Here is a 23879-nt window from a genome sequence, read left to right on the forward strand (position 1 = left end):
TTCAAAAACTACGTCTTCACTTCCAAGTTTTCAACTGTGGCATATAGTAGAGACTCAATAAATGTTTACAAACTGAAAGAATCAGTTTATGTTCTTTTTCTTTGATGCCTATCTCTGTAACAATTTGTTTCTAATGCAATCTGAACAAGTTTCCAGTTGAAAATAGTGTACTGATATTTAAATTATTTCCGTTTACACATTAATATTAGTCTTTTTGACTATAGTGTGTGTGTACACGCATACGCACATGAACACATACACACACACACATATTGAATGAATTTTCTTAAAAGCCCCCTGCATTTCCAGAGATTCAGAGGTATCCAGAGCTTCAGTTTCTAACGTATAAACCAAACGTATGTGCAAACAGCCACTACTTACATAAAAACTACTTCATATTCATACTACCAACTAGATCAACTAGTGAGCTGCTGGAAACTTCTGCTGCCAATAGCCACTTCTTTCCAGGTACGACTCTCAGTACTAGTCCGCTGCACTTATCTCGGAGAGCCTCTCGGCCCTGGACGATAGCACACCTCCACGTCTACAGGCGCAGCCCCTAAGAGCCTATGTTGGTGGGGTGCTGTGATGGTCTGGCTGTGGTGCGAGGATCGAGAACTGGCCACAAGGGCTCTACTGGTGGGAAATGTGACAGTGTAAGGAAAAAAGTCCATCTACAACTCAGTACCACTATGGCTTTGGTTGACTGGCTACAATGTTTTTTTTTCCAGCAATTTATTTATGGAAGAGGAACGACAAATTTTAAACTTTCAATCTCCAATCACATGCTACCTACTATCTATGTGTGTACTTAAATAGTTGCTATGCATATAGCACTTAATTACAAAGAGCCACTTCTCATAAACTTTTACATTTCATAATCATTAAAAAGAAACCCTAAAATATTCCCAAGTTTCTAAATGCCATGGAAGTTTTTAAAAATAGGAACAAAAGAATTTTTAAAAATCACTGTATCTAGACAGTTTAAAGAGTGATCAAAAGGAGTAAATCACAAACATGCAAATCAGTAGCTTAAATACCTCATATTTGAAACTTGGTCTTGCGGAACTGAACCGACTGCTGGAACTGAGGGCAATTTTGCATTAGATGATCTACCACCTTTAAAAGAAAATAACCATTTTTAGGAATTTTCTGGTTTTAGATACAAGGGTTCCACAAACAAAAAATATCTTTATCCCAAGTCAACCAAAAATATATCATAATGCATTTTAAATGCCCATTATAATTTGGATAACATTGAAATCTACCAATTAACAAGGCCTCTCTAGAATCATTTAACATATAAACCTCAGTTGTAAGTTCAATTATACTCCAACCAATCCTTCATCTATCCATCATGTCAACAGAAAAGTAAATTATGACTTAGTTGGGGTCACAATTCTTTGTATTCAATACCAAGTGGCAAATGAGATTTACAAGTAAAAACTTTTAATTGAAACAAAAACCAGAAACAATTCCAAATTTAGCCTTAAATAGGTTATCTCCTTCATCACCAAGAACACTGTCCTTATTCAGTCACCAAATAACTTCTACCATACCCTGACTGCTTCTGAGTCTAGTCTAGCACACACAGCCCCGTGACCACCTGAGAAACCTTTCTTAAATGATTCACGCAGGACTTATATTCCCTCATGTGTATCCTCACGGTAATTAGTATGCACCCTGTTGTTGCATTTGTCATATTGTGCATCAACTGAATTTTTAAATGTCCTTCTATTAATTTGGGGGAAAGCAGAGACCTCATCTTTTCATCCACCTAACTCTAGAGCCTAGTGAACTTGACACAAGAGAAGGTCCTCAATGTATGTTCATTGCAGAGGTAATTTTCTTAATCATTCCCATGCCCCGTACTTCAGTAGGTCACTCTTCCCACCTGGTATATACGTCCTTCTCTATTCCCTACTGTTTTATGTCACTGTCTTGTTCACTGCTGTTCTTATTTCCTCTCCAATGAATACTACCAGATACCCTTCAACACTCTTGGATATCTACATTGTTCAATGGCCCACTCACCCTCTTAACAGTATAAATCATTCAAACTGTTTTGTCCTATGTAATAGTCATTGTCTTTCTGTTTTAAACAAATAACTGTGCTTATAATTTTTACTTGGCAAGAGAAAAATAATCACCAGGAAATTAACTACCCATTCTGTAACTCTGTCAAAGATAACACACATAGTGGCAAAGTCTTGAAAGAGTGAGCCCAGAAGACTAATATGGAGAATAATTAATTTACTGAGGCGTGAAGAGTTCTAACAAGAAGTAGAGGAAAAACAAAGTTCCTACTTAAGCACCAGAATATCCAGGATAGAACATCATTAAATTTAAGGTAGAAGTAGGACCTGAAAAAAAAGAGGAAGAGTCATTTGTTTTCCTTAGGCCAATATTAGGGAGAAGTGAAAAGAAGGAACACATACATATAGTGGTATCAAATGCCCATCGATGACACTGGGACCACAGAATCCCTGGAATCTAACTGAGATGGCAGCCTAACAACCTGGAATATACAGGGACAGACATGCACATCCTGCTTGCAGCTGCAATACAGGAAGTGAAATTTCAGTTTCTGAGAGCCATGTCCTAAAAGGGTACCAAGCTAGTATTAGGGTGAATACAGACTGAAATCCCATTACAATTCTATAGTGGGACAGACGAAGAAAGACAGCAAATGTGTTGAAGCAAACGAAACAAAGAACATGCAAAGCTGATAAACAAGGAGGGAAGTGGGGCTCGACAGATCCTGGAATCCATGCACTATCAGAGGTCTCATGCTTTGATCTGTTTTCCAAACTCCAGGCATGAGTATCCTGGAAGCACTTAACGGAGCCAAAGTGGTGTGTACAAAAGATAGATCAAAGAGAGAAGATATATTCACGTAGGATATACAAACAAAGACGGCTGAAACAGATGAGAAAGTAGCAGAGCAGGCGCTGACATCTGGGAGCTCGCCTGGTAAAATCAAGGATGCCCACCAATCCTGGTATTGCTAGGAGCTGGCTTAGAACCCAAGCTAGGTCTTAGTATACTCCCGTCGACTATAAACAATTTCAGAAAACATCAACATTAGACAAAGCCATGCCATGACCATGACAAATCAACATAAAACAATACCACTCTGTAATCATGTCCCAACAAACACATGCACTCCATCAAAATGCCAAAGATGATCAAACACCCCAAGTCCTAATATGTTGTAGGGTTAGTCAGTGGACACTGAAACTTGAGATGAAATCAGACAGAGAAAGACATCAATTATGAGCTCATTTTTTAAAAAAATTACAGAAATCTCCAAGTAAGAATTCTTTTCTATAAAACAACCTATTTCATCATGGTAAGATGCAAATTTTTACACATAGTATCATCTCTCAAATCAATGCATTTTACAATCAAAGGCATCTTAACAACTACAGTCAGCCAGATGTTGAGGCCTAATTTTGAGGAAAAACAGTGAATAAAATCAAGAAAGCAATACAACCAAATCTGAGATTGCATAAAAGACTAAATAAGGAAGCATCATGTAACTATTTCAAATCTTCATTTTGCCAATCTACAACCTCAAGATTGCATAACTAGAGGGGAAAAAAGTTGTATAACCTACACATACTGTCTGAGTACAATGAGTTGCTTGTGGTGAAGATGCACACCTAAGAACTGAAGGCCCTACTGCAGCTTGGCTCCAAAGGTCTACAACATAGTACACCATCTCCATCACCCCCCTTTACTACTAAAGGGTTCCAAATGTGGCAGTAAATGCAGTCGGGTTGAAAAGTTTGCAGCTCTTATCTGAGAATCTGTAGTCTTGTGTTACAAGTATAATCAGGGTTTTTTCCTATTATGGCCACAACATGAAAATCTCTGCGCTTTAAGGAGCCAAAGGACCCTCTTTCCCAAACCTTCTAAATAGTCAGACTGAAGGCAGTTAGTTAGCTGGAGCAGAGAAGGAAAGCAGCTGCATCGGGGTGGGGCTTCACTGACCAGGGAGGCAAGGTACAGGGGCCCAAACAATGGGAGGAGGACATTTAAGTACTAAAAAAACCTAAAAAGAACTTAGAAGTAATGGCTTGAAATTCAGAGTACCTGTGTGTGTTATGGCTTCACTAATATAGGGCTACATAAATGCATATTTAAATGCAGACCCTCCTTCACATATAGCCCTATATATACAATAGGTAGCCCCTAGCTCTGTCCCTTAGAGGACCTGGGAGCAGCAAGACCTAAGGACTCCTGTGCTGATCTTGATTTCTATTCTCCACTGAGAGAGAAATGGCTAGTTCAAGATCTGTGAAAGAAAAGTACAAAATGAGTATTAACAGCAGTTTTGTTTTGTAAAAAAGCAAGGATATGCCCAAGGAATGACAGGATATATCAGAAGAATAGAGAAGCCAGCTTGATGGGACTCCCACTGACTAAGCCAGAGACAATACGAGCATCAAAATAATGATAGTAACTGATTATAACCCATCTAACAAAACAAGAAGTCATCAGGCTACACTGACATGATCAATAATCTGAGAAATAGGATATTTAAATAATTTCAAAGTACCTCCCACAGAACATTTAAAACTATAAAAGGCACAGAGTGACTTTACAACACAGACAGCTCCTGACGGTTATACTCAGACCAAGTGACGACAGCAGTCCTCGTCGGGACTGCCCGAAGTGGGCCTCAGACGGTCAGGTTTTCTTTTCTGCCTGTTCTGTAATTTTTCTCCCAGAGAGTATAATCTGTTTCTAATCATGAGAAAATATCAAACCGACTCAAATTCAGGGGCGTTCATCTGAGTCGCTCCCGAGTTTTTACCATATTAAAACATGTTTTGTATGTGCTTACATAAATCTGTGCGCTTCTTTATTTTCTTGAAGTAACTTCTTACGAGTCAGTAAACACATACTTCTAATTTTGATAAACGCTGCCAAATTGCCTTGAAGAAGTAACAAACAATTTACACCTCTTTGATTACTAGTGAAACTGAAGGTATTCTTCAATTCACTGGAAAGAAAATAGGAAACATAAATGACTATTCTGACCCTTTGAGCATTTTTATTGGAATCTTTTTCTTTATGGTTTGTAATTGTGCATTATATACAATTAATGACATTCATCTCTTATCAACCATTACAAATACTTTTCAAGCTTGTAGTGACTTTGGCCATGCAGAATTCTAGAAGCCTACCTTTAAACCATCTGTACCAGCATGGCACAGAAAACAGAAATACCGCATTTCTGCAAGACATTCCAGAAGAAAAGTGTAGCTCTTCTGAATGACTTATTATGCATTCATGATTCATGCTACCCATTTTTAGTCGAGCGTTCTATATATTACTTTCCTATTAAATTCCCATAATAAATATAAAACTTACTCCACTCTTCTCATCCTGAAACTCATTTCCCTTCCAAAAAGAAATGTCAGGTCAACCAAGCTCGGAGCCTTACTGCTTCGCATCTGAAGGAAATCCCACTAACCTCTCGAGCTATCTCAATCATCAATCTCACATAATTTCCATTATCAATTTTCTCAGAAAAGATTTTCCACACTGGCAGAAGACATTTCCTCACCAGCCACCACCAACAAAACCGTTTTCAAACCGAGTCCTACCTCTAACAATGTCAGGCCAATGTCTTTGATAATAACTACCGTTAGGGGTTGTTATGTGATTTAAATGTTTGGGGAAGCAGTAAGATCTCTGATACTTATTATTAACTGTGTGACCTTGGGCAAAGTTACTTAAGCTCCCTGTGCCTTATTTTCCTCATTTATAAAATCAATAGTGGTACCTACATCACAGAATTATTTTGAATGTAAATTAAAGTACTTCGAGCCTGGACCACAGAAAACACGCAATGAATGATAGCTTTCTTTCCTACCCTTCTATTCTGTCTTTAAAATATCTTTTAAAAGTTTTATACAAACACACACACAAAATGGAATACTGCTAGCCATAAAAAAGATGAAATACTGCCATTTGTGACAACATGGGTGGATCTTTAAAGTATTATGTTAAGTGAAATAAGTCAAGCAGAAAAGAAAAACAGTATGATTTCACTCCTGTGAGATAGAAAACAAAAAGGAGCAAACAAAAAAACCCTTACAGAGAACAGAATGGTGGTTACAGAGAACAGAATGGTGGTTACGCAAGGTTGGGGCATGGGGGGAGTGCGAAGTGGGTAAAGGAAGTCAAATATATTACAATGGAGGGAAACTAGACCTCGGGTGGGGAGCACACAATGCAGTACACAGATGTCAATTATAATCTTTTACACCTGAAAATTATATAATGTTACCAACTAAATTTAACTTTAAAATTTTTTTTAAAGTTACCATGTTTCCCTTTTAGTCTGTACTTCAGGCTAAAAAGACACCCAAATTCTTCAAGGATTATTCAAGTGACATTAAGTATAAGTTACTTAAATGAGATGAAGTTTATAAGTACCTTTAGAATATTCACTATAAAAGCTTAAGAAACCAAAGGTAAAATTCTGTTGAAAAGTCTAGAAACTGTTAAAAAAAAAATCAATCCTAGGTTTAAGCGATATAAAAAGTGGATTTCTAACAATTTCGTTTACCCTATCAATAGAAAACAAAACATAGCCATAAACATTAGCCACTGTCCTCTACAAGAAAATACTTTTATTAAAAGCCTGTCACTGTCTCATATAACTCCCACAATTTCCTCAGGCTCAATTCCAGCGTACCAGTGCATTTGGATGCAACTTTCTCTTTCAGTTCGGTAAGGCAAGTAAAGTTAATTCTGGGTGTAGACAAACGCAGCCAGGCTCTCTAATCAGGGGTTTCGTAGATTTAGCTGATTGAGAACAGCAAGGATCTGGGAGAACTTGACCTTCCTTGAATCATGGTTGGTCTTAAGGCAGAACTTGATCAATAATCAGCAGGTCTGATTACCAGGTCTCAGCCAAACAGAAGAACCCAGATATTGGACTGGCGGCTGGCCCACAGGCTTGGTTCCTTTGGGAAGAGGACAGGGCAGCAATCTTCCCCAGTGAATCTCAGGACGACTACTAAGCCAACCTCTGGGCGTGAGCATATTCCTCCAAGATGAAGTCATCCACGGTAAATCTCTCCCCCATGTCCTCCTCCTTCCAAGTCCACTTTTCTTTTTACTGGGATTTTTGTTTACTGTTGACCTTCCCTCCATTTTCACCACTCTGCTCAATTGAGAGCTAACTGTAAAACGCTAACGAAACGAATGGCCCCTCTCCTAATACATAGGATTAACTTTAAAATGAAGTACACATTTCCTCATACTGACAACTTCTTAAGGTGCATATATCAATTCCCATTTCACCATCAACAGATGTGCATTTTTGCATTTTTCACAATAAAATTGCAAACTAGAGGAAGAAACAAGGTGGAGTAGAAACAACTTTCTACTCTTCAGTTCCAGGCATTTCTAGGAGTTGGGTGCGATCCCATTGCCACACGTCACTCAGGACAGTACTTCAGAGATCAGACAGCTTTGTTAGACTCAGGTGTCGACACCAGCAGTCCCGCAACCCTGGCAGCCACAGGATCACCAAACCACGGTTCGCTACTGACTCTTATCACCAGTGACTGATTAAATATTTCTGAGATTTTTCTGATTGGTAGTAGTTCTTAAAAATCATCTTTTTAGACTGTATCTGACATTTTCTCTAGGAGAACTATTGGTGGTTTTCCTTGAATTTTTTCTGAAGTTGATAAAAAAGAAACATATAAGGTACCACTTACTTAAAAGACAGAAGTAATATATCTCAAGAAAGTGTTTGTATGAGGCTTTAGGCAGTATATGTAAGACAAAATTAGCGATTAAAGTGCTAACTGACCCTAATTTTAATGAGCTGAAATGCTCATTAAAAATCTGAAAAGACCAAGAACCATGGTGGCTCTGAATGAACCAGTAGTAACACAAAGCCCTCCTGACACTACCCTACAATTAGCACTGATGTTCCAACCTGAAGACACTATAGCAGAAAGGGATTTATACAAAGTGGTCTTTGCAAATCAAAAGAAACAGTTTACTAGCAAAGATAAATATATCAGTTAGCAGTAGCTATAAGAAAAATAAAGTCACATGAAAAAATAAACAGACCAGTAATTTCATGCAAAGTTGTCCTTCATTCCTGCCAGAGAGAAAATATAATTTCCAAATACATCCTGTATATTTTCAACTCAGATAAAAATTAAAATCGTAAATTTATTGTTAATTTAGCATTAAACATTTTCAACAGACAATCACCTATGTAAACGCAGAGGCTAATTCTGGCATGTGGAATGATACTGACTTATCTTTTCCTTACCCTTGTGCTGATAAACGGGCTCCTTCAAACTAACAGTTCTCCAGACATCCACAAGAACAAAAAGGAAAATGCAAACAGATCATCCATCTAACATCTATCCAGGGAATAGCCAATTGTGTAGTCAAGGCTCTTAAGGATCTAAACAAATAAGGGCCTTTGCAATATAGTATCATTAAACAAATGCCAATATTTAACTCTTAAATAATGTATTTTTAAATTTCCCTCTGTCTCTCTTTTTCCTCCTCTCTCCCCCCACCCATTCTGGGCCAACACAGGGAGGGAAAAGGCTATATGCCCAAGAAAAACTCTTTATTAAATAAAAAATAAGCTTTTTATTGAATCAGTAAAGATAAGCCTCTAGGATCTAATATTATACAAGGCAAGGAATCAAATATTTCTTTCAACATTAACTATAAACACACTAATTAATACATGCATGGCCTGGTACTCTAGCAAGTAGCATAACTATTAAATTTTGCAAATTAGCAAACACCCAGCACGTAAATTGCTGAAGAACAGTCTGTTCAGTTCCTTTATTGGTTTTACTCATTGATGTGATGCATCACGGGAGACAACCACCATAGTGTAGTTGAAAAAAGAGTAAGCATCTTAACACATATTGGATTCTGGGAAATTAAAACTTTGCTGATGAGAAACTTAAAAATTTCCAGATTTTGATATATTTACTAACAACTGTTTTTTCTTTTAGTTTTCTTTAAAATATATACAAACAAAAAATAAAAATATGCAATACAAAGTATACCTTGTTCTCTGAGAACTCTCTTACCACTAGTAAAGATAGATTTGCCATTGTTATTGCTAATAAAATGCTACAGTAACCAATGAATATTATTCAAACTATAATCTGAAATGTGTATGATATTCAACATTTGTTCACTAACCATAGTTTTAATATTATACGCTGTTTTAAAATGTATATATATATATAAATCCTCAACTTTTTGCAAAATTATAAAATTATCTAGGTGAGAATCTTTGACCTCACACAGGGTTGAAAAGCTCTAAATCTTTTTCTGAGATACAGTTCTAACCAGTCCTGGTTTCTCTTTAATTGTACTACATGTAAATTTTAGAAACCCCATTTTGACATCAAAATTTCAAAATAATTTTAACTTTTCTGCTACAAAACTCATATGTTATGTTTTGTACTCACAGGGTGTCTTCCAAGTAAATTCCCAGTTTTGTTAATGCACCCTGTACTACCAGTACATTTTTTACTAACCAATAATCTATTACTGAATTTGAGCAGTTCGTTTTTTTGTTGCTACTCGCTCAAACTGAAGTCCTCCCAAGGCACACAGGTTTAAGGCCCACAGGGACAGATATTAACTGTGCTTTCATACAGAGAAAACAATCCAAGATCAAACCAAGACTAACACCTAACTTACCCTGATCTGTGAGAATAAACTGCCCAGCTCAGCATGCAATTACAACAACCACCAATTCATCCACAAATCTTTCATTCCCAAATCCTGCCTGAACCAGAAGAAAAATAAATTTCAATATAGTCTATTTTTTTAATGGCAAGTAACTTAAATCAAGAGACCCACCAAAAAGAAAACAAAAATCTATCAGTTAAAAACACTGAAGTCAGACACATAATCTTATCGGTGGGGTTTCAATTCCAGGTGAAAGGGAACAGGGTACAAAAGCAAGTACGGCCCGCAACAGCATGTACAGTGGGGCACGGGAGAGTAAGAACTAGGATGACTGAAAACTCCAAACTGGGTTAAATTCTTCTTATCAAGGCATCAATGCTCACAGCAGCAATGAGTGGAATGGAACGGAAGTAATAAACTAAAATGCAGAAACCACGTAACAGCGACAACAGGAGTCTACTGACGGGAAAGAGAAAAGGAAGAATCAGGTATGGAAACCAAACAAATGATAAAAAGAAAGACCACCAAAGGACCTTTGTTAAGACTTAAAAATAAATGAAACATTTTTAAAACAAGTAAGGGGAGACAGGGAGGAGGAGGAAAGAGCTAAAAATCCTAGCCCAAAGCAGAAAAACCTTGGAACTATCTGAGAAATGCCACCACCACAAGTTATACAAAATTTTAATGAATGGTGGGGGGGGAGTGACATGAAGTAGATCCAAGATGTTGTGGGGTTCGGCCAATAAAAGCAGGAGTTTCCAATTAGGCATATGATTCTTCCGGGTGAGTATTTAACACAGGGTGAAACAAATGGAGGCTCACAGTTGTGAGAACACCAAACACAAGAGTTTATTATTGTATTACTTCTTATTGTATTATTGTCCATACAAATAACTGTAAAATTACTTTGCCTCACCCTGTGTTATAAGGGATTTGTTGGAAAAAAATACAATGGCTTCAGAAAGAAATTTATTATACTGTTGTAATAAAATATTGTCCATATATCTCAGCTTTCTGTTCCTTATCTCTTCTGAAAAGTACATGCTTTAAATTTTGAAAAATATATTTAAAAGCAATCAGATAATTGTATTCCTTTGTCCCATAAATTGAAATTCAAGAGCAATGTATTCAAAATATGATAACATATTTTACTCAGTGTACTGTGAACCTCTGAACTTTAGGAATTCACTATTACTAAATTTAAAAGATGGCACAGTTTCATAGATACTAGTAACTTCTGCCTTGTTTCCTAATGGGGACTGATCCAGAGAAATCACAGTTCACTTTTTAATGGGCTTTGGATGGGGGTGGAAGATCAGCCCAAAACAGACTACCAAATTGTTTCCCCTTCAAAGTAAAAAAGAGGCATCACAGTGTAATGGAACAATAAAGAAGAAATATCTTCTTCTTTTATGTTTTTTCACTAAGACAATGATGAAGAAAAGTAACCAATGTACCACATTATTGCAAGATGTTCATAATAGGACAATGGGAAGGGGGTGCTGCTCACAAGTTATATGGGAACTCTGTACTTTCCATTCAAGTTAGGAGCAAAACTCTCTGATACACTATTTTTATCAAATACACTATTTACTTATCAAATATACTATTTTATTACAAAAGGTATAAAAGCTGATAGGAGGCCTGAGGTGTCTGACAAAATGAACTAAAAACATTATTTCTGATTTAAAGTAATCCAACTAGTCATTCCTTCAAAATTTATTTTTCATCAATCTCATTCTAGAGTAACAAGAATGAATCCTTTTGAGTGTATGCAATCTAGTTGTTAAATTTTTTTATGAAATAGCACACTTAGAAAAATACTATGTATACAAAATAATAACTTATTCATTTTAGTATCACATAGTTTTCAAGTTTATCTGGTATTCACACTAAGCTTCCAGGCAATATCGAGGGATTTGATCTTTCTCCCATATATATGTACCAAAAGGCTTTCATACTTGGAAAGAGTAGAGAGAGATGCGCAAAAATACAATTTGGCTGGTGGGCACACAATGCAATATACAGATGATATATCATAGAACTATACACTTAAAACCTCTGTAATTTTATTAGCCAATATCAACCCAATAACTTCAATATTTTTAAAAAATTACAGTAAGAGTTACTGAACTACTATGGCTAATGCTAGAATGATGGTATGCTTCAGGGCAGCATTCCAAGTCTCTAATTCAGAAAAATATTCAAGAGAAAAAGTACTGGATACTACGTAAACATTTGATAATACATAACCAGGTGAAAAGACCACACATCATGAAAGCTTTCTTACGTAAACTACATCTCTACAAATCTCAAGAGCAGGAGAAGGAAAAGAGTCTTTCAAACCAGCAGCATCCAGTCTGTCCTACAGTGTGGAGAATATATTGAAATCCTTAATTTAATTCATTTGATACTACTCAAATTATTCAGAAAGTTATTAAGGAATCAACAGTTATACGAGGTCTGTCCAGAAGCTATCCAGCCATGTAATATGAAAAATAGAGACACTTATTGAAGAAGATACAAGAAACATTGTACATAGGTCAATGATGCCTCAGTCCCCTTCAAAGTAGGCACCTTGGGACCTCACACAGTTCTAATCACCATCAGCTGCCCCGTCCTATTTTCCTGAATCTCACTGATGGTCCAAAATCTCTGCCCTTTCAAAGGTGATTTTAGTTTTGGGAAAAGCCAGAAGTCTCAGAGTGCCCAGTCTGGGCTGTAAGTGAGGGTGAGTCACCTGGATGATTTGATGTTTCACCAAAAATCCCTGCACAAGACGTGCTGCATGAGTGGGCACGTTGACATGATGAAGCTGCCAGTCACCACTTGCCCACAGCTGCGGCCTTCTGAATCTTCTGAATAATTTCCACGGAGGAATGTTCAAGCTCAATGCAAAACTTGATGCAGATTCATTGCTCTGCTCACTCATTCATTTTGAATGTGACAGCCACACAGTACATATGCTCACGGAACAGTGCCTACTGACCCCACTCACTAGTACAGTGAAGTTGTCACTGTTCACACATGTGCATGCCAGTCCACTCTCCTTGGCTGCCAGCTTACATTGATGTTGTTGCATAAATTGCTCTCCTCACATTAACAATGGCTGGATTTTTCCAAACAGACCTCATAAAAGCATAATGATTTGTAACATGCCTAAAAAAATTTCTTAACGTTATCAAAAATCCTAAGCTCTGCTAAGATAGGATTGAAAACCTTTTCTGTTGAAATCACTGGTAACAAACTCACCAGGAGATTCTCCTCCCGTATCGGGGGCTCGGGCTGACTCCGCAGGAGAAACCACACTGACAGCATCGGCAGGTGTGTGTGCAGTAAGCGTGGGAGGTAAGACTGATGATTTTTTTGTTGCAATGATGACACTTCTGTAGTAAAACAGAAAACAGGTTTTAAAATACAGAAGGCTAACCCAAGTTAATCACATAAATTTCAAAATAGAAAATGGGACGCAAAACTCTTTTTCTAATTTTTTTCTTCTCTACTTTGATATACAATTAAGAATATTCTCTCAAGAAACTTCAATGGTGTCCATATTTATTGCCTCTCAATTATTTAGAGTCAAGACAATGTTCTATGGAAATATGATAATTTAACATTTAAGCTTAGATTTACTATATTCTTTACATTTAGGATCATCTTTAACTACCTAACCTAAAATATAACCAAAGGTATATAAAAAACGAATTTTGGCACTCAAATGGAAAAGTAATTAACTTTTTCTTAACCTCAGAACTGAAGCAGAAAACTCAACGTGTTTCAAACACGGATTTTAAAGCACTGCTAATTTAAAATCATAAAAACCTTAGGAATTTTATAAGCTTAAAAAATGCAGATATAAACTATTTTTTAACAACCCTATTTCTTAAATCCCCAAGATTGTGTTTAAATACTACTATATATATAAAACAATGCATAGATATAAATGCTACATGCAAAAATATCACATCAAATTTGTTCACCTTGTATATTATTCCAACCCAGGTATTTATGATATACTGATTTCAATTAAAGTGTAATACTTTATACCAAAATAATAACTAAAAGACCTTATTAGGCACAACTTTAAAGGCATTTTTAATTGAAGTTAGCTCCATAAACATGCAAGAACCCAGTTAATGAGGTAAAGAGGACAGCTGATATATAATGCACTCCCACAGCAGTGCTTACTTTTAATTACCTGGTGTTAACCATAAGCCTAAAGTCTTCAACATTCAATTTATTTAATCACATCTTTTGTTGACAATATTGTAACTGCAAGCTTCAAGTATTCCCTTAACACCTTTAAAGTATTCAGTTTCTAAATAAAGTTACTTAGGTACTTGATCCCCATAAATTCAAAAGTGGAAATTACCTAATTCCAGTACTTTAAAAATACATTTTGTCTTTGTCGTTATATCAAAAAGAGATAATACAAAGCGAAATAGGTTCCGTTTTACTTCAGTGCCTACCATGCGACAGCAAACACTGTTGCCAATTAAATCAAGTCCTCTTGTGCTAGGCATGGCTTATTCAATGTACTTGGGGGTAGCTGGTGTCACATCATTATAAGGGTGACTGCCAATGTTAACTATACACTAAAAAATAGAAGCAACAGCCACCTGAGCCCTCAATCCAAAACGGTGTGCTTAAACCACCGCAGCTTATATCAGACGGAGATTATTGACTCTAGGGGGAGTAAATATGACCCTTGGTGAGTGTGCGTACATGTGTGCTCATGGTACAGCCAGAAAACAATACAAAATCTAATTTGTGCGTCTGCTACCCTTGGCAGGAATGCGTTGTTTGAGAAAATCTCTAGCTACCTCTTCCCTAGCAACCTATTTTGGGGAGAGAAAGAAGAGAAATATGGACAATTTACTTCCACATTCATTCACAAAACAAAGAACCAGCAATATCTATTTTACTCATACAGTGGGTATGTACTCATAGAAGCAACAGAACATAATATCTTTAAAAAGTGAAATTTGTTAATAATTACATTTAAGATATAAACCTGCCCTATTCACCAGCAATTCTTCTCTTAGCGATTTCCTCAACGAAACTTATGTCCACTTAAGAAGTGTGCTCAAAAATGTTCAAAGAGGCTCTATTGTTTAATGGCCAAAAACTGGCAATAGTCTAGAATCCTTTAAGCAGAAAGATGCATAAAAATATGGTAAGATGGGCCCTAGCCTCGTAGCTCAGCTGGTTAGAGCATTGTCCCAATGTGCCATGGCTGTGAGTTCAATCCCCCAGCAGGCTGCATACAAATATCAAAAAATGAGTGCATAAATAAGTGGAACAACAAATTGATGTCCGTGTCTGTCTCCACCCCCTTCCTCTCTCTAAAATCAATAACTTTTTTAAAATATGGCACTATGCTTTTACAATGGAACAATGCTCAGCAATGAAAAGAAACAAATACTGATTAACATGGCATGGATGAACCTCGAGAGCATTATATTACGTGAGGGAAACCTTCAACAACACAATGCAAACTTTGTATTTCCTTTTACATGAAGTTCTAGAAAAGGCAAAACTAATCAACAGTAGAAAAAACAATGGAATAGTAATTACCTCTGAAGAATGAGGACAGGGATTGGCTGGAAAGATGCATGAGGGAACTTTTAAGACTCATCTTGATTGAGGATTTGGGTTAACACAGGGGTATAGATTTGTCAAAGCTCACCAAATAGTGCACTTCAGACTGGCACCTTTCGTTGTATGTGCATTTTACCTTAAACTGAACTTGATCTTTTGGTAGAGACCTGCATGCTGAAATGTCAGATTGAAGGTGAACTGATGCCTGCGACTTTGAAGTGCATCACAAACTAAGTCTGACTGATGCACAGGATAGATATATAGAGGATTACATGATAAAGCAAACAGAGTTAAAGGCTAATTGTAGAATCTAAGGTGTTCACTGTATAATTCTTTCAACTTCTCTAGATGTTTGAACATTTTTATAATGAAATGTTGGAAAACTCATGACAGATGTTCCACAATATGCACAATCTCTACTTATCCAAGATGACATGATTACAGATAATGAAAGATCACCCCAATAATCTCAATAAAATCTTTTTAAAAATAATAAAACTACTATTCAATAAATTAAAATAATTTAAGATAACAAAAGAATTTGACTTTGTCTCCAATCCTTTAAACTACTGGCATTAATAATGCTTTCCATCATGAACACCACCAATTCTTTCTTTCAGTTCAGCAAATACTGACTGTCCAAGATCTCTCACATATTTTCATCCCTGATGTCTCTCAAATGTGGCCTCCTACATTTAACCCAGCGCTCCTCAAACAGTTCTGCTGTATGTGGTTACGGTTCCTGAGCATGTATATTACTTTCCAACTCCCACCCTTTGTATATGCTTCTCCTCTGCGGAGATGCCTTCCTCTTAGTCCTTCGCGCCAGCAAATTTCCTTCTCTCCTTTCAAAACCTCGCACAAAGGTAAACCTCCTCAGACTCTCCAAGACAAAGTTCAAGATCCACTATTCTTTGTGCTCCCAAATGATCCTATGATATAAACTTGCAAATTATTAATAGCTATGACTGAGCGTTGACATATGTCAAGAATTATTTATTACTCAATTCTCCAAACAAGTCTAACATACATGACTTCCATTTTTAAAATTAAAAAGAAAAACTCAGAAATGTAAATTAACTTATGAAAGTAAATGGTAGAACTGCTCTACAATTCAGTTTGTCTCAACAAGAGCCTCTAATTTGAACTGTTTCCTCGTTGACCTTTTTTAAAGTTGTACTGAAATGCAATTCACATATCACATAATTCACTAATTTTAAGTGTTTAGTTTTTAGTATGTTCACAGCACTGTACAACCATCACCTCAATCACACTTACATTTAAACATATTCTATATTATAATCAATTATAAGCAACAGTAACATAGTTTTCCAAAATATAAAATTATGTATATACTACTACTAACAGACAAAAATATATCTGCTCACAAATGGAAAAAGCTGCATATGTTAGCACAGCTGTATACTTAGTAAAATATAGAAATATTTATTTAGTAATATATAGAAAAATAAAGTTAATCAATTTCCAAATTCATTAATTCAAGTCAATCCTGAGGAAATAACATAATGATGCTTCAGCTTTGAGCCATGTAAAAACAACAACAAAATCAAAGTCCTAATAATCCAAATAAAAGGTAATTAAGCAGTAGGCAAATTTCACAATATTTTCATTCCCTTTACCAACTATTTTCATTATTATAAAGTTTCCATGTAAAAGACTAAAATTTTCAACAGAGGGGATTTTAAGCTGTCATATATATCATGTACATCAGTATAAATCTAAACTAGTAAACCATGTTCTTACTGTTTAAAAAACAATCTAGAAATTTAAATTTACCACTACTCAAGATTAATCCTGCAAGGATGAAGCATTTCATATTTTTTATCAAACACCTTGGAAAACACAAATAAAACAAAACATACATTTGACACAACTTTGAGAGCCTATATGCTAGGTAGGCAATGTGCAGAAATATTTCTAGCATTGTTCTCGAGCTACAGCTTAAGTTTCCATTTAAGAAGCAAACTGAAATCCTTGTTAAAATTTAAAATGCAAATAACTGAATTTTTAATATGTACCACCAATTTTAACAAAAAGCACTTCAAACTCTTTGGCACAGAGAATTTGGAAGACACATATGTTTTCTAGTTATGCAAGCTAGTATTCTAAAGCTGTCAATTCAAAACTGTTATGTTAAAGTATAAAATGTTACTTATGATACCTTTTTTCTTTACAAACTCATTAACTTTAAGAATAATGGTTGTGAGGTACTATGCTGAGGACACACATAGATCATCACACATATTGAACCAGCCATGAGTTAAGGGCCACATATTATCCCCATTTTAATGATGAAAACAAAGTAATTTTCCTAAGGTTCCACATAGAAAGAAAGCGTAAACACTGTTGACTTTTTTTTTTTTTTTACAAGAACTGGGGAGACTTTTTTGAAAGTTTCTTTATGCTTATTAACAACAGACAAAGAGCAACATCTTCCAGATCACTAAGGTTCAGAAGTTCCATTTCAGAATCACATCAGTTTCAAGTACCACAAACTTTCACATAAATGCTATTTTATTTAACATGCAAATAGTTCAGTAAAAGAGAAAAGAGCATTTTAAACCTAGCACTTTAGTCCCTAAGGATCTAGTTGAAAAGCCAGACAAGCCCTTGAACTTTATCAAGATAAATCCCTGGTATCCACTAATCACCAGAGAGGATCTTCAAATTAGATAAGAGCAAGAATTTTGGCATGGGAATGAACACAAACACCTTGCCATCCAAAAAGGCCCACAACCTGGCAGCCTTTCAGCAAGGTTCCACTCATGTAGCTGTTACTCTAAATTTTCCAGCTATTGCTTGAGAGTTGATAAATCTTAAGATATGAGGAGAGTTGTGATTTCTGACAAAGCATTCCAGAGATAAATACATGATCAGAGGGATGCTTTGAAATTCCCAAAGATACTCCACTGGTCTACAGCTGCATGAAAAGAGTTTTCAAAAGGTGTCTCTTGCTAAGAAAAAGAAGGGGGAAACACAGAGCAGCTGGCTTGCCATCAGACAATACATTAAATGCATACCAGACATGTATGTTCCAAATAACATCCTGAAAAATGCCATCGCCAAAATTTCCCTTAGTTTCCTTTTTTTGTATTTTTTCCATTACCATTCAACCCCCTCATAACCCCCTCCCCCGCAATCACCACTGTTGTCCACATCAGTGAGTCCTTTTTCCTTTGTTTTCAACAAACCCCTTAATATGAATTACCTAGGCATGGTTTCCCAAATAAGTGCATAACCTCCGCACAGAAGGCATCACTAAGGCATAGTTGAATTTCTACACTATTTAAAAATGAAATAAACACCAAAATATATGAAATTTGGGACATTTACAAGCAAACAACTTTCTTTGACTATATTAGCCAAGATGAATTTTAAAAGCTACTCTCACTAAATCATGTCTGAGTGCTCAAGCTAACATCAGTACAAATTTAAACAAATTATAAAGATTGAGAATATTTTTAAAATCTGATCATTTACACCTTTTCCAAGTCTCATATATACCATTGTTAGTAACAGTTTGATGTATACTTTTTGAGGTATACATGAACATATTTATGTTTTTTAAAAGATCATAAATCCCAAACTATTTTGTACACTGCTTTTTTCATTAACAATATATCTGCAGTATCATTTTACATCAATGCATAGTGTTCTTTTCTCTCTGCGGTGGCTGTACAGTCTTAACTATATGTATAGCCAATAAAACATGTCACCAATCAATTCCTCATAGATTAGCAAGAACGCTTGCGCTGCACAGCCAAATGACAGGGTCCAGAATGAATCCACCATGGTTCAAGTCTTAGCTCCACTACTGATCAGCACAAGTGCTTAAGTGACTTAATCTCCCCTTGCCCCAGTTTCCTCATCTGTAAAGTACAGATAAAAATAGTATCTACCTACCTACCTAACTGAAAAATGCATTTTGAATAGAACTCCACAGAGTAAAAGCTCAATAGGTCTTAGCTTAATTATGAAATTCCACTTGCAGAAAACATTTGTATACCTTTTGTTTAAACTTTGAGGTGCATTAAGTTTACATATTTTAAATTATAATTAATACTGCCATTTGTCCCTCAAATAAATTATACCAGTATGCCCTCTCAACAATATTAAAATATTTCTTCATACCCTCATTAACTCTAGGTTATCATCTTTTAAATCTCTGCAAAGACTTATCACATGGTTATTTTAATATGTTTCCTTCATTATTAGTGATGTAGATCACCTGTACATATTTGCATACTAATAGTATTTCTCTTCTTGCATGAACTACCTGTTCCTGTCATTTGTCAATTTTTCTAGCAAGTAAGCCATTTTATTGACATATGATTTATCATTGTATTGACTGGTTAGCATCATGTGTGTGTATTGAGAATGTAACCCTTTTATCTGTAGTATGTATCTCAGGTACCCAGTGCCCAGGGAAACACATGCACATAACAGGAAGCAGCAGTGACTGAATGGCTCAGCAGACAGGACAGCTCAGTTTTTATTTACTGCATGATTTCTACATGCTGAGTGCCACAGACTAATCTATCTTCAATACCATTTCATACCAACACACATTGCTCTGCCTTTTTTTCCTCATTAATAGTTGTACAGTGTTACACAATTTAGGGATTAGGAAACTGAGCTTGGGAGGATGAGTTAACAGGTCCAAATTCACTAATAAGCAATACAGCCAGAACTCAAACTCAGTTTTGTCTAATTACTAAAGTCAGTATTTTAATTCCTGCACTACAAAGCCCATTTTTACAAAAGTGAAAAATACACTGGAGTCTAGCAGCCACGTGACATACCGATGTCCTATTTCTCTGGACTTTAGACTCTGTCAGTCTCATCACTGCAGGACATGACCTAACACTTTCAACGGTAGCACAGGGGATAAAATGACAAAGGATGATGGCAAACATTTCGCTAAAGTTTTATTTCCTTTGTGTTTTTTCAGAGCACCGTAATTACCATAAAGACTTTCAACCCATCTGGATATGTCATGGACAACACACAGCAAATCTGAAGTAGAAAACTAGAAAATGAGAGGAAATAAAAGAGAACAGGAGACACAAAGAAATAAATACCCAGACAGAGGGACATTATGATCAGAACATACCAAAAGAAAATAGAAGCCCACTGGAAGGGAATCCCACTTTCCAAATCGAAGACAATTTGAGCATCAACATAAATAATACCCACAACGAATTACAACCCATTGAATAAAGTCGGAAACTACAGGACCATGTAATGAACTGAATGTATTTGCCGTGGATGATATTTTCACAGCAGCACCACCTCTTCACAAGGAGTGCCTTAGGAGGGCAGACACCTACAGAATACCAGTTTAATAACTATTCAGAATGCATATCGTCAGTAATGAGATAAAACCACATGCCACATGGCAGACCGCAACACGTAGTGCCACTTCTGTGATATTCCTGCCAAAAAGATGCATCCATGGGAACCTAATCCTGAGGAAACATTCCACAAACTAAACTGTAGACCGAGGGACAGTCCACACCACATCGGTGCTGTCATCTTCTAAAGCAGCACGACCATGAAATTCAAGGGAAGACTAGGAACTGTTCTTCCAGACCAACGGAAAACAAAGACACAACAAAACGCAACACACTATTCTGAACTGGATGCTCTACTAGAGAGGGCATTATCGAGACAATTAGTAAACCCTGAAAGGTACTTGAAGACTAGAAGGCAGTGTTTTATCAATGTAATGTTCTTATTTTGATGAATGTATTGTGGTTGTATAGAAAATATACAATAAAGTATTCAAAGAGGATGGAGTATTATACAAACTTATTTTCAAATGACTCAAGAAAAATAGTTCTTTTAACTGGCAACCTCTGTTTAAGTTAGAGCTTGTTTCCAGATAAATATATTGATTTTTGAAAAAAATGTGTTTAATAACTAAAACATACATGTCTTGTAGGCAGAATTTCAGAAAATTTATCAATATATAAAGAAAAATGTCAGGCAAATTAGCCCAAGGTTTCATAGGCCGGCAGAACCAATACAGTCAAGAAGCCATAGTCAGCTTTCGCCAGCCATCAGGACTCTGAAGAGCTGGCTAGATTCGAGTCTGCTGGGGTCCACAGACACACTTTCCTCACAGGCTGGCACAGTGCTAACAGAAGAGTGGGAAAGATAGCCACTGTTAAGTGCAGGTGACTTCTAAGTTGCAACAAACAAAATATTTAACATACAACTTGCCAATGTAATTTCAAAATTATTTTTAAATCATCTTATGATAGTGTTGCTAAATGAAAATTTGAAATGGTAGACAAACTATAAAACAAAAATATCCTTGTAATTTTTACAAACATCCATTTTTAGTGTTGAAGCTATAAACTGCATAAAGTCCTATTTACCCTTTAAATCTTGACAATTCATAAATATATGCATGCAAAAACCAAAAACTATTTACAGTACCTGTCAAAAGATCTGAACTGCACAGGCTGCTCAGCAGACAGATCACCAAGCGCTCCGAGGCAGGGTGGTGGCAGAAGGGCAGGGTCCACTGTGACTCCATCTGCTGGCATGTTAACCAAGCTGCGGAGAATGTCCTTTACGTTGACATTTTTTGAAACTGGAACTGATGGTGCAACCTTGTTATCCAACTCATTTCCTCCATCATTTTTGTTTTCCTGAGATTTATTGACTTCTAAAGAAAGAGTGCACAGCACCTCACTGATTGCATCTGGGCCTGCACTGACACTCGGAGGTGCCACAGAAGACGCTACGTCCATACTGCTTCCCACGCCAGCAGCTGTTTCCTCCCCGATGCCGGAGTCCCTCCTTCGAGCAGGTGATGTGCTTTCAGATTCTTCCACTGACGCTGGGGTTAATGGGCTAGATGCTGCTGGTGTGTTTTCTACATCTTACCCAGAAACAGAAAAAAAGTACAAATAAAAAATATTTAGAACCTATTTTAAAAAGGTACATTCAGTCCTATAGCCATCTATTACTTCAAATTATGAAATCTATGGCATCTTCTAAAAGGCAAAAATAAATTACATAATCCACAAAAGTACTGAGTTAATGCACCTACAATCAAAGTAGATGATATAATAAAATAAAAGCAATAAAGAGTAATAACAAAACACTGGAGAAAACCCTCTAAACTGAACATGACACACCAGTGGAGAGCAACACAAGGTTGGAAGCCACTGGCCTACAAGAAAAAGCCCAAAATCCTTAGGACAAAATACAAGGCTCTTCAATAATGTGGGTCGGCTAGAATGGAAATGCCACCAGGGCAAGGACTTGTCTTCTCTATCACTTCCTCTCCAGCACCTATCATCATGCCGGGGCTCACACAATGCCTGGAAAGCAGCGGGTGGTCAAGAAGCATGATTCAGATGACCAGTACTCATGCCAGCACACATTATACTTTCAATTTAGAGCCAATTTTTTAAAGGTCCATTCAGTCCTAATCACCAAATCACCTGCAATTTGCTCAACAGGGGACAAAGTTTTCGGCTTCTGTGCTGTATACATCGCCATGTCTTTGAACAGTAACCTCAAGACCAGGACCTCAAACACGGTTTCTACACTACTACTGGAAAACTGGTTACGCCTCATATATGTATGAATAACCGAATGATCGTTAAAATCTAGTTCAAGAAAGAGCATCACCATGCCTCTCTGTTTGATTTTCATTCCCTCCAATCAGGCATTCACTCTATTCCAACAAAAATGCTCCATTTTGCCAATGGTCACCAAAAGCCTCCATCTTGCTAAATCCAGTGGTCAGTTCTCAGTCCTAATAGCACTTGGCAAAGCAGCAGCAACTGATTACTCCCTCCAACACGGTAATACTTTTTTCACTTGAGTTACACACACCGTGTGTAATCGTCTGTCTTCCAGTTTTTCATCTACTACCTCACTGGTCGTTCCTCCTTTATTTCCTTCACTTCTTTTTCTCTGATTTCTTAAATTGGGGGGACTTAGTACTCAGTCCTTAGTCCTCTTCTCTTGCAACAGTGAACTCCTGTAATGGACTCATTCACTCTTAAAGGTTTAAATATCAAAAAACAAAGAAAACAAAACACTCAGACTGTTATCTATAACTGCCTACTCTACATTTTCTATGTCTAAAAGCCATCAACAGCGGAAAAGTGAATTTATCTTTGCCTGAACATGCTCCACCTCCAATCTATCCAACTGTGCCTTATAATCATTCTTGACTGCCTTCCATCTTTCACATATTGACACCTAGTATCTTAACATCCTGTTTCCCACACCCAGTATTTTAACAGCATGTTTTCCACACCTAATATATTAGCATCCTATTTTCTCTACCATCAAAATACATCCAGAATCTGACCACTACTCACCAGCTCTATAGCCTCAGTCACCTCCTGCCTGGATTATTGCAATATCCTCATAAGTGCACATGGTAGGCTGCTACATTAATAATCCTCTTGGCCCATGCCTCCTGGTATTTACCCCCTTGAGAAGTCCTCGAATCTGGGCTGGGCCTGACTCACTTTAACCAATCGAATGAGACAGAAGTAACAATGAAC

General features: G+C 36.6%; 1 protein-coding gene across 3 annotated transcripts in view; it reads right to left on the minus strand.

Annotated features, from left to right (window-relative positions):
- Positions 1 to 23879, minus strand: part of LRBA (LPS responsive beige-like anchor protein) — a 503590-nt gene that overhangs the window by 368988 nt on the left and 110723 nt on the right. For all 3 annotated transcript variants that reach the window (XM_053911800.1, XM_024569215.3, XM_045202618.2), the window contains exons 30-32: positions 21784 to 22231; positions 12970 to 13103; positions 1041 to 1119 (exon numbers count right to left, since the gene is read on the minus strand). In XM_053911800.1, the coding sequence (XP_053767775.1) occupies positions 1041 to 1119; positions 12970 to 13103; positions 21784 to 22231 (661 nt within the window). The remainder of the gene's footprint in view (positions 1 to 1040; positions 1120 to 12969; positions 13104 to 21783; positions 22232 to 23879) is intronic.

The sequence above is a fragment of the Desmodus rotundus genome, chromosome 9 (assembly GCF_022682495.2).
Source record: "Desmodus rotundus isolate HL8 chromosome 9, HLdesRot8A.1, whole genome shotgun sequence".
In the NCBI taxonomy this organism is placed as follows: Eukaryota; Metazoa; Chordata; class Mammalia; order Chiroptera; family Phyllostomidae; genus Desmodus; species Desmodus rotundus.